The sequence below is a fragment of the Babylonia areolata genome, chromosome 19 (genome assembly GCF_041734735.1).
Source record: "Babylonia areolata isolate BAREFJ2019XMU chromosome 19, ASM4173473v1, whole genome shotgun sequence".
In the NCBI taxonomy this organism is placed as follows: domain Eukaryota; kingdom Metazoa; phylum Mollusca; class Gastropoda; order Neogastropoda; family Buccinidae; genus Babylonia; species Babylonia areolata.
Genome location: NC_134894.1, coordinates 62,060,031 through 62,072,236, shown reverse-complemented (window position 1 = coordinate 62,072,236; position 12,206 = coordinate 62,060,031). Strand labels below are relative to the sequence as shown.

At 46.1% G+C, this 12,206-nt stretch overlaps 1 protein-coding gene across 1 annotated transcript in view; it reads right to left on the bottom strand.

Annotated features, from left to right (window-relative positions):
• Positions 1–2,374: 2,374 nt before the first annotated feature.
• Positions 2,375–12,206, bottom strand: part of LOC143294233 (secretin receptor-like) — a 132,395-nt gene continuing 122,563 nt past the window's right edge. The window contains exons 8-12 of the mRNA XM_076605663.1: positions 11,205–11,274; positions 8,371–8,459; positions 6,457–6,604; positions 4,545–4,586; positions 2,375–3,058 (exon numbers count right to left, since the gene is read on the bottom strand). Of these exons, the coding sequence (XP_076461778.1) occupies positions 2,375–3,058; positions 4,545–4,586; positions 6,457–6,604; positions 8,371–8,459; positions 11,205–11,274 (1,033 nt within the window). The remainder of the gene's footprint in view (positions 3,059–4,544; positions 4,587–6,456; positions 6,605–8,370; positions 8,460–11,204; positions 11,275–12,206) is intronic.

Sequence of the window (12,206 nt, the reverse complement as noted above, 5' to 3'; positions counted from 1 at the left end):
ATTCACTGTTCTTTGTACAAACTTCTTCCTCTTCGGGACTGCGTTTCTTGTCTTCAGCCAAATCACTGACGCCACTGATGAGCACACACACACACACACACACACACGCACATACAAACACACACACACACACACACACACACGCACACACACACACGCACACACACACACGCACACACACACACACACACACACACGCACGCACACACACACACACACACATACACACGCACATACAAACACACACACACACACACACGCACATACAAACACACACACACACACACACGCACATACAAACACACACACACACACACGCACACACACACACACATACACACACACACGCACATACAAACACACACACGCACATACAAACACACACACACACGCACACACACACATACACACACACACACACACACACGCACACACACACACACGCACACACACACACACACACGCACACACACACACACGCACACACACACACACACACACACACAGAGCGGTGACCGCACTTCAGACACAAGTCAGACTGATCCCCTCTCACCAATGTTCAACAGTCAAAGGGTTAATGTCGTGCACTCTGCATGTTTGCTGTTTCTTTGGACGACTAGTTACACACACAAGGCTACGAAAAAAAAAGAAAAAAAGAGAGAAAAAAAACAACAAAAAAAAAACCCCAACACCAAAAACGGTTTCTCGAGGTTGGTCATTTTAAAGCCAAGCTTACGACGGAAAAACAAACGAAAAAAAAGAAAAAAGAAAAAGAAAAAAGGAAGTGCGAGTTAAAGAAAAGACATCAAAATCTGTCTTCTTGTGCCTCTATCCTTCCTGCTTGCATACCGACTTGTGTTCATTTAATCCCAACTCTACAAAAAGCACAGTACGTTGTGTAAAACAACCAACAACAACAACAACAACAATAAATCACTTCGTATTCTGTCCTGCAGTCCCTCAAACCCACTAACTAAAAGTACATGGATAGCTCATTGGCCAGGAAAGCTGAAACCATCTGGACGTCATATTGATTCTCGTATCCGGCCGTCAGTCCGTTGACAAGTCGTCTGCTAACTGATGGTAGTTTCTGAACTGTAACCGTGTATCTTTTCGATGAAATCGTGATATGCTTGCCCCCACGACATGCCAAATGTTGTGTCTTGATTGAAATCTGCCAATGTTTTATCTACCAAATACAGGAAAACAGCGCAGTGACACGTGGCGCAGATTCAGTGGAGACACACACAGGAATGTCAGCGTAACTAACGCCGCGAGCAAGTGAAAGCTTGCCGTGAAGCCAGCTGAGCACTCTGCTACACATATGAAGTCACCGCTTCGCGCTGTACTGACACGAGAAGCAGAATGGCTGATTGAACACTTCCGCTGGATTCAGTTAGCAAAGGGGCTCACAGAAGGCATGTGCTATCCATGTATTTTTAGAACAGTGCCTCAAACCCCCATTCTCGTGGTCACTGAAGTCAACGACAACAATAAATCACTTCGTATCCTGTCCTCAAACATCCACATTCTCTTAGTCACTTAAGTCATAGGGGTCTATGCACAAGTCACTCCTCGATGGATCGCCGTTGAATCAATTCACCGACGGGCGCCACAGCCGAGTGAACAAAGCGTTAGACTTTCAATCAGATGTTGCCGGGTTCGAATCTCGGTAACAGCGCCTGGTGGGTAAAGGGTGGAGATTGTTCCGACCTCCCAGTTCAACATATGTGCAGACCAGCTGGTGCCTGAACCCCCTCCGTGTGCATACGCACACAGAAGATCAAATACGCACGTTAACTCTTTCCATACGAACGGCGAAAGAGACGACGTTAACAGCGTTTCACCCCAATTACCATCATCAAAATATTGCAAGCGGAAGGCTCTTATACTGAAGACGTGAATGTTGACAAAGAATACCACAATTCTGACGACGGAAGCTAAAGGTTGGGTCATTGAGACACCCACTGGACATCCGAGGGGTCTGTGTAGAGGAGAAGAGAGGACTGGCCGTACTGAATGAGTTAACGATCCTGTAATCCATGTCAGCGTTCGGTGGCTCATGGCGGGGTAAAAACGGTCATACACGTAAAAGCCCACTCGTGTACATACGAGTGAGCGTGGGAGTTGCAGCCCACAAACGCAGAAGAAGACGAAGAAGAAGAAGAAGAAGAAGGAGAAGGATCAATTCACTAAGAACGCACCATCGAAGACTGGAGACTCTCCATCCCGTTGTTTGGCCACTGAAGACACTCGGTGCTTTACGCTGACACCGCGACTCCACTCCATGGGATCGAATTCATGAATCCATTAAAGAACGCGCCACCGAAGAAGCATGGGACTCCTCCTCCCATCCACCCCATCCACACGAAGTCTACGCCTGCCAGACAACCCCGCCACCGTTGCTGTTGTTCCCCACCAGCACCTCCTGAGCCGATCGCGAGGAGAGGGCGTTATCAATGTCCGTCTGGCTGACCGGCTGAAGGGACGAGTTGAGCAGGATGATCTTGGCCGGTATCCCCACCGTCACCGGCGACCTTTCCTTCCTGACAGATTCCTTCTTATCCTCCCCCTCCTTCTTCCCCCCCTCACCACCACCACCACCACCACCACCACCAGAACTACGACCTCTCTGGTCCAGGTCCTTTTCAGCTCCTGGGGCTAGTGAGAAGTTACCGTTCTTGCCCGACGACGACGACGACGACGACGACGCAGTGACTAAGCGGTAATGCTCGCCAGGCAGAGACCCCGTGGAGAACTTGACGGTCAGCGGGCACTTGTCCGAGGGTCCGTTTTCCGGGGAGGGCCTCACGTCCAGGGTGGAGGACGAGGCGGCGGTCCGCTGGCTGCGCAAGGAGCTGGTGGCGGTGGCCGTGGTTGTCGCCCCTTTCTTCCGACCCCAGGGGGCGCCCGCGCGCGGCGTCAACGCCAGGTGGGTGGAGCTGTTGTCACGTGACACGTGGCGGAAGGTGGACCCGGCCAGTGAGCGGTTGAGGAACTTGCTGTCCTCGCGCCGAGACCGGTGGCGGCGCCACATGCGTCGGATTTCCGAGTGCACCTGTCAGTGTGAGAGAGGAGCACTGAAATAGATTTGTTTAACATCTACACAGGGTCAAGGGAGATAACTAACTCATGTAAGGAGTTAAGGACCGAAACATTGGACTGAGGGGGGTGGGGGTGGGGGTTCTTGTATTGTCCAGCTCTCCCTAGAGTTTCTTATCACTTCTGTGCAGGTCGATGGAGATGACTAACAAGTTGTGACAAGATGTTGGGAGGGAAAAGCCGTGAATAGCTATTGTACTGTGGTACTTTGTTCCTTTGCGAAAAAAAGGATATAATTTTGTGTGTGTGTGTGTGTGTGTGTGTGTGTGTGTGTGTGTGTGTGTGTGTTTTCTTTTCACATTTAAAAACAAAACAAAACAAAAACAAAAACCAAAAAACAACAAAACGTTTGCCTACTACTTAGCTCATCTCCTTCAACAACTGCCTTGTTTCTGTGGTGTGGTGTGGTGTGGTGTGGTGTGATGTGGTGTGATGTGGTGTGGTGTGGTACGGTGTGGTGTGGTGTGGTGTGGTGTGGTGTGGTGTGGTGTGATGTGGTGTGATGTGGTGTGGTGTGGTACGGTGTTGTGTGGTGTGGTGTGGTGTGGTGTGGTGTTGTGTGGTGTGGTGTGGTACGGTGTTGTGTGGTGTGGTGTGGTGTGGTGTGGTACGGTGTTGTGTGGTGTGGTGTGGTGTGGTGTGGTGTGGTGTTGTGTGGTGTGGTGTGGTACGGTGTGGTGTGGTACGGTGTTGTGTGGTGTGGTACGGTGTGGTGTGGTGTGGTGTGATGTGGTGTGGTGTGGTACGGTGTGGTGTGGTGTGGTGTGGTGTGGTGTGATGTGGTGTGGTGTGGTACGGTGTGGTGTTGTGTTGTGTGGTGTGGTGTGGTGTGGTGTGGTACGGTGTGGTGTGGTGTGGTGTGGTGTGGTGTGGTACGGTGTGGTGTTGTGTTGTGTGGTGTGGTGTGGTACGGTGTGGTGTGGTGTGGTGTGGTATGGTGTGGTGTGGTGTGGTACAGTGTGGTATGGTGTGGTGTGGTGTGGTGGTGTGGTGTTTGGTGTGGTGTGGTATGGTTTAATGTGGTGTGGTGTGGTGTGTTGCGCTGAGTCAGTTGCGCTGCATTGCGCTGTGTTGTGCTGTGCTGTGCTGTGCTGTGCTGTGCTGCATTGTGCTGTGCGATGCTGTGTTCTGTTGTGCTGCACTGTGTTTTTGTGTGCTGTGCTGTGTTGTGCTATGCTGTGCTATGCTGTGCTATGCTGTGCTGTGCTGTGCTGTGCTGTGCTGTGCTGTGCTGTGCTGTGCTGTGCTGTGCTGTGCTGTGCTGTTTAGAGCTGCACTGTGCGTGTGTTGTGTTACAGTTCATGCATTGCTGTGTAACAAGTCATATCATGTGTCGTATTTCGCTTTCTGCATATTCACTTGTGTGCTACTGCAACAACTACAACCAATTTCTTCAGTAAAATCGACACCATCGTAAGACTGCAACAACGGACAATACTCACGTCTTCATTCAAGAAGCAAAACAGAAGAGCCAGAATGAAGCCCTGTCGAAAAAAAGAAAGAAAAAAACAGAAACAAAAATGATTTGTCATGAAGCATTTTTCTGGCGAACTACATAATGTCGTTGCACACAGATCACACACACACAAACGGGTTTGCACGCAAGCTGGTAAGGTGGACATTGACAAATTAATGGTGCATTGGTTTGCTTAAACTTTCATGATAGCGTTATCATCGTAACCATCACCAATATCACCATCCCTATCACCACAGGCATCAGATCCATCATTCTTTATAGACACACACACACACACACACACATATATATATATATATTTCATAGCGCTTCTACTGTCGTGTGATGTGTTTAACTCACTCAGTACGGCCAGTCCTCTCTTCTCCTCTACACAGACCCCTCGGATGTCCAGTGGGTGTCTGAATGACCCAACCTTTAGCTTCCGTCGTCAGAACTGTGGTATTCTTTGTCAACATTCACCAGTATAAGAGCCTTCCGCTTGCAATATTTTGATGGTGGTAATTGCGGTGAAACGCTGTTTGCGTCGTCTGTTTCGCCGTTCGTATGGAGAGAGTTAAAATGGTGCCATAAAGTTATCTTTCACATAAGCTGACTGAGGCCATGTTCCTTGTATCTTAGGCCATAGTTTTATTGTGTGGGGGAATTTAGGATAAACAACTTAAGAGTCAATAATTTAACATATTCTGTTGTACAGGTATTTCTTTGTATCCATGGGTGAAACCCGACGTGATGATTCCTTGGTTGTCTGCTGTCCAGGTATTTCTATGCATACAATAAATGTATCTGTATTTCGGTGATTGTATACAGTGAATATGTTTATATTTCGGGTTATGTATTCAATTATTATTAATTAGATTAAAGAAGAAAAGAAAAAAAAGAAAAAGAAAAAATACACTTGAAGGAATCATTGCCCCAACTGTCAAAACATCACCAGGTATGAACTGTGAATGAATCATTAACTCACTCAGTACGGCAAGTCCTCTCTTCTCCTCTACACAGACCCCTCGGATGTCCAGTGGGTGTCTGAATGACCCAACCTTTAGCTTCCGTCGTAAGAATTGTGGTATTCTTTGTCAACATTCACCTCTTCAGTATAAGAGCCTTCCTCTTGCAATATTTTGATGGTGGTAATTGGGGTGAAACGCTGTTAACGTCGTCTGTTTCGCCGTTCGTATGGAGAGAGTTAACAGCTATTTTCAGCTGTTACATAGACCAAAACATTCACAACCCAAATCATAGTGCTGTAGACCAAAAAGATCATAACCTAAATTATCGTGTTACGTAGATAAAAACAATCATAACCTAAATTATCGACGATTACCCGGACAGATTTATAACAAAACTTTTCAACAATGGTAATGATGGTAAACAACAGCAACCACAAAAACAATTGTGTGGACGGTTACCTGAAAAGAGTTAACGCCCCACTCAATATAGAGGGAGCGGTTACCTGAGAAGAGTTATAGCACATCTCAGTGTGAAGGGAAGGAAAAGTTACCTGAAAAGAGTTATAGCTCATCTCCATGTAGAGGGAATGGTTACCTGAAAAGAGTTATAGCTAATCTCAATGTAGAGGTTGTTACGTGAAAAGAGTTATAGCCTGTCTCAATGAAGAGGGAAGGGGTACCTGAAAAAGAGTTATAGCCAGTCTCAATGTAGAGGTTGTTACCTGAAAAGAGTTATAGCCTATCTCAATGTAGAGGTTGTTACCTGAAAAGAGTTATAGCCTATCTCAGTGTAGAGGCTGTTACCTGAAAAGAGTTATAGCCTATCTCAATGTAGAGGTTGTTACCTGAAAAGACTTATAGCCTATCTCAGTGTAGAGGTTGTTACCTGAAGAGAGTTATTGCCCATCTCAATGTAGAGGGAAGGGTTACCTGAAAGGAGTTATAGCCCATCTCGATGTAGAGATGGACGACGTTGAACTCATCGTGATCGACGTGGTCTGAAGGGAAGGCGATGAAGATGACGATGTACATGATGCCGAACAGGGGGATCAGCACCAGGATGAACTTGGCGAACTTCCTGTGACCACAGACAAGAACAAAAGAAAGAAAAATTAATTAACATTGTGCAAGTGTGAACACATACCGTCGGATCAAAAACAGAAAGAAAAGAAAGAAAAAGTAATTAATATTGTGCAAGTGTAAACACATACAGTTGAATGAAAAAGAGAGAGAGAGAGGAGGGGGGGGGACGACAGAAAACTAATTAATGTTGTACAAGTGTAAATAAATACATCTAGGTTAACAAACAAACAAACAAACAACAACAACACACATACACACACAAGAAAGAGAGAGAGAGAAAAAAAAAGAATGCTATGCAAGTGCGAACACATACGCTTGGATGAAAAAAAAAAAGAAAGAAAGAAAAAAAAAAAAAAAAAAAAAAAAAAAAAAGAATGTTGTGAAAAAATAAACACATACAGCTGATACAGGCAAGCTCCAAGAAGGAAGGTAGTAGAACGGTTAACTCACTCAGTACGGCCAGTCCTCTCTTCTCCTCTACACAGACCCCATCGGATGTCCAGTGGGTGTCTGAGTGACCCAACCTTTAGCTTCTGTCGCCAGAATTGTGGGATTCTTTGTCTACATTCACCTCTTCAGTATAAGAGCCTTCCGCTTGCAATATTTTGATGGTGGTAATTGGGGTGAAACGCTGTTAACGCCGTCTCTTTCGCCGTTCGTATGGAGAGAGTTAATGAAGTGACTTCTCTGGTGAGACAGAGTGGGTGGGGGTCTGGGTTCCATCCCCAGATCTCGCCCTTTCGACCTATGTTCTTTAGTTTAGCGTCTTTTCATTATCAGTGATACTAGTTTCTGCTATGTTTGACTGGGTGGGTGTGTGGATAGGTGCGCGCACGCGCGTATGTGTGTGTGTGTGTGTGTGTGTGTGTGGGGGGGGGTGGCTTTGTGTGTGTGGATGTGTGTGTGTGGATGGTTGGGTGGATGTGTTTGGGTGGCTGTGTGTGTGTGTGTGTGTGTGTGTGTGTGGGTGGGTGGGTGGGTGGGTGGCTGTGTGTGGGTGGCTGTGTGTGTGTGTGTGGGGGGGGGGGAGAGTGGATGTGTGTGGGTGGCTGTGTGTGTGTGTGTGTGTGTGTGTGTGTGTGTGTGTGTGTGTGTGTGTGTGTGTGGGTGGATGTGTGTGGGTGGCTGTGTGTGTGTGGGGGGGGTGGGGGGGGTGGATGTGTGTGTGTGTGTGTGTGTGTGTGTGTGTGTGTGTGTGTGTGTGTGTGTGTGTGTGTGTGTGTGTGTGTGTGTGTGTGTGTGTGTGTGTGTGTGTGTGTGTGGATGTCTGTGCGTATGTCAAAGAGAGATCGATAAGAGAGCGGGAAATCCACTAAGCTGACAGACAGACTGACAGATGGATACACAAAGCGCATAGCCATTTTCCTGTTTTGAAAGGATCGAGTCCCTTGGATCAAAACGGTTCTTGTCTGCTCTTTCCATTTCCATCTCTTTATGTCTCCCTGTCTCTGTCTATCTCTCTGTCTATCTGTCTCTCTACATACATACATACATACATATATATATATATATATATATATATATATATATATATATGTGTGTGTGTGTGTGTGTGTGTGTGTGTGTGTGTGCATATATATATATATATATATATATATATATATATATATATATATATATATATATCCCTCTCTCTCTTCTTATTCACACACGCACACAAACGCACGCGTGCGCGCACACACGCACACACACACACACTCACACGCACACACACACACACACGCACACACACACACGCACACCACACACACACACACACACCTGTACTTGGAGCTGCCGACGTGGCGATGGTTGCTACGAACCCTCATAAACAGCACGCGGAAAATGTCCAGGAGGAAGAAGAAATTCATCTGAAAACGAACAACAAAATCTATGTGTCAATCAAAAACAAGACCCCCTCACACACACACACAGACACACACCCACCCCCGAAAAAAAAAAAGCGGACAAATTGAATGCTTGCGCGGTTGCCAAGTTGCAAAAAGATAGAGTGAAGAAGGAGATAACTATTGAAGGGTTTGGTAGAGAGAGAGAGATAGACAGAGACAGAAAATGAGAAAGAGAGAGAGAGACAGAGAAAGAGAGAGAGAGAGAGAGAGAGAGAGAGAGAGAGAGAGAGAGAGGGAGAGACAGAGACATGGAGTGACAGGGAGAGAAACAGACAGACAGGCAGACAAACAGACAGACAAAACATGTTCCCTAAAAGGGCAGCCGACCTCAAAAGGCATCATTTCAAGGGTGAATCCCTGTGAATTCTTTTAATTAAAAACTCCCAGTCGAAGAGAAACCAAAATGTCGTAATCAAGATAATGTTAGAGAGAGAGAGAGAAAAAAAACAACACAAACAAACCCCACCTTAACTCATCTAAACGCTTCAGTCAGTCCACGCTAATATGGAAATCAAGTTTAGAATATTCATTCCCTGCAGCAACTAAAAACAAAAACAAAAAAACCCCATAAATATTGGGAGGAATATCGCGTAACATAATCTTCTATGAAGCCAGCAACAAAATTCTTTGCCTGGTAACATGCCGATCCCCGCAAGTCGATTGAGCAAAGAGATAGAGAGACAAGCAGGCAGACAGACAGACAGACACACAGACAGACACACACACACACACACACACACAGAACACACACACACACACACACACACACACACACAGAGGTTAATCCAATCTCACGGACATTGTGAAGTTGAGGTGAAATTGACAACAACAAAAAACACCGGGTCGACCAAATTTTCATAAACTGGTGAAATTACTCATCCAGCCAATGGAAGCTGCCTCTAAAACATTACAAAAAAACAACAACATCTTCTGGTAACAGTTATTGTCCGCGCATGTAGGCGGAAAAATTGTTTCTGATTTGACCTTGGCCTTTCCCACAAGGTCACTCATACAGCTCATTAATTTTTACGTGCTAGTTTGTTTTCGGTATTTTTGAAAACCTCCTCCTCCTCCTCCTTCTTCTTCTTCTCCTTCTCCTTCTTCTCCTCCTCCTCCCTCTTCTTCTCCTCCTCCTCCTCCTTCTTCTTCTCCTTCTTCTCCTCCTCCCTCTTCTTCTCTTCCTCCTCCTTCTTCTTCTCCTTCTTCTCCTCCTCCTTCTTCTTCTTCTTCTTCTCCTCCTTCTTCTTCTCCTCCTCCTCCTCCCTTTCCTTCTTCTTATTCTCCTCCTTCTTCTTCTCCTTCTTCGTATTCTCCTCCTCCTCCTTCTCCTTCTTCTTCTCCTCCTTCTTCTTCTCCTCCTCCTTCTTCTTCTCCTCCTCCTCCTTCTTCTTCTCCTCCTTCTTCTTCTCCTTCTTCGTATTCTCCTCCTTCTCCTTCTTCTCCTCCTTCTTCTCCTCCTCCTTCTTCTTCTCCTCCTCCTCCTTCTTCTTCTCCTCCTCCTCCTCCCTTTCCTTCTTCTTCTCCTCCTCCTCCTCCCTTTCCTTCTTCTTCTCCTCCTCCTCCTCCCTTTCCTTCTTCTTCTCCTCCTCCTCCTTCTTCTCCTCCTCCTCCTCCTCCCCCCTTTCCTTCTTCTCCTCCTCCTCCTCCTTCTTCTTCTTCTTCTTCTCCTCCTCCTTCTTCTCCTTCTTATTCTCCTGCTCCTTCTTCTTCTCCTTCTTCGTATTCTCCTCCTTCTTCCCCTTCTCCTTCTTCTTCTCCTTCTTCTTCTTCTCCTCCTTCTTCTTCTTTCGTGTTTATCCATTTATTTTAAACCGTTAAATGTTAAAAGCTAACAGCTCAAATACTGTTTTATTTTATTTTATTTTGTTTTATCTCCTTTTCGTTTAGGATTGTATTCACTGTGTTGGATTCTAAGCGGTTCTTTTCGTTCAGACTCTGCGTCAACTGGTCCACGAATTACGGCGGTGATACATAGAGAGGGCCGACATCCACATCAGTCATAAAGTGCGTTGGGTTACGCTGCTGGTCAGGCATCTGCTTGGCAGATGTGGTGTAGCGTATATGGATTTGACCGAACGCAGTGACGCCTCCTTGAGCTACTGATACTGATAGTGATAGTGATAAAGTTCTTCGTAACAACATTAAAGCCTTCTTTTCCATACTTCTCTCTCTCTCTCTCAGCCCGTTACACACACACACACACACACACACACACACACACACACACACACACAAGCACGCACGCACGCACTCACACACCGATTGACAGACGGACAGACATATAGAAAGATCACATTTACACGCACACACACACACACATACACACACACACACACACAGAGACACACACACACACGCACGCGCACACACACACACACACACACGATCTAATATCACTTAAAGTGGAAGACGTTAAACTGAAGACTACTGCACACACACACGCACACACACACACACACACACACACACACACACACACACACACACACACACACACACACACACACACACACACACACACACACACACACACACACACACACACACACACACACACACACACACACACACACACACACACACACACACACACACACACACACACACACACACACACCCAACCGACAGGCCAGCAGGCAGACAGACAGACAGACAGACAGACAGACAGACAGACAGACGGGCTACACAGATGCCATCAGGTCTTACCATGACCATGGCAATCCAGGGTCCTTTGAGGATCCAGAAGTAACCTGCGTTCTGCTGCATGTTCCAGCAACTGGGAGTGAACAGGAACCATCGTCACGATGATGATGACGATGATGATGACGATGATGATGATGACGATGATGATGATGATGATGATGACGACGAATGAAAGAGTGCAGACAAGAGAGACAGCAACAACGAAAGAGGCAAGGGAAGAAGGAAGGAAGGAAGGAAGGAAAGGGGAAGGGAGGGAGGAGGAAGTAAGGAAGGGAGGGAGGAAGGAAGGAGGGAAGGAAGGAAAGAAGGAAGGAAGGGGGAAGGGAGGAAGGAAGGAAGGAAGGAAGAAATGAAGGAAGGAAAGAAAGAAAGGAAGGAAGGAAGGGCATAAGAAAGAAAGAATGACTAAATGAAAGGGATGGGTAGAAAAAGGAAAGGTAAGAAGACAGAGAGAAAATACTTTTTTTTATGTCACAGTGGATACACGAACATGCACTGAAACAACAACAACAACAACAGTTCAATGTAAGTCTATATTCAGCGCTGCTAAAAATAACACAAACACACCACCACCACCACCAACAACAACAACAACAACAACAACAGCAACAACGCTTAAAACAGCAACAACAACAACAACAACAACAACACAGACAACAACAACAACAACAACAAGAGAACACCAACATTAACCCTTTCACTACCAAACTCGCATTTATGCAGCAGCTAGGTATAGAGGACCCATGTCACTGAAGGGTGACCAGATCATGGGTCTGTTATCCATGAACCTACTGCTCTTTATGTTCGGTGGTAGGATAAGCCTTTTTTTTTCCACATCACATGGGGGAATCCCCCAGTTCGTCTAAAGCACCGTATTTTCTGTGTGATAGCACAAGGGAAATTTGAACTCCAAATTGACTGGCAGCGAAAGGGTTAAGAACAAAGATGAAACAAGCAAGCTAACGCACAAAATCCAAAGCAATGAATCGTAACCACTTCTGTTGA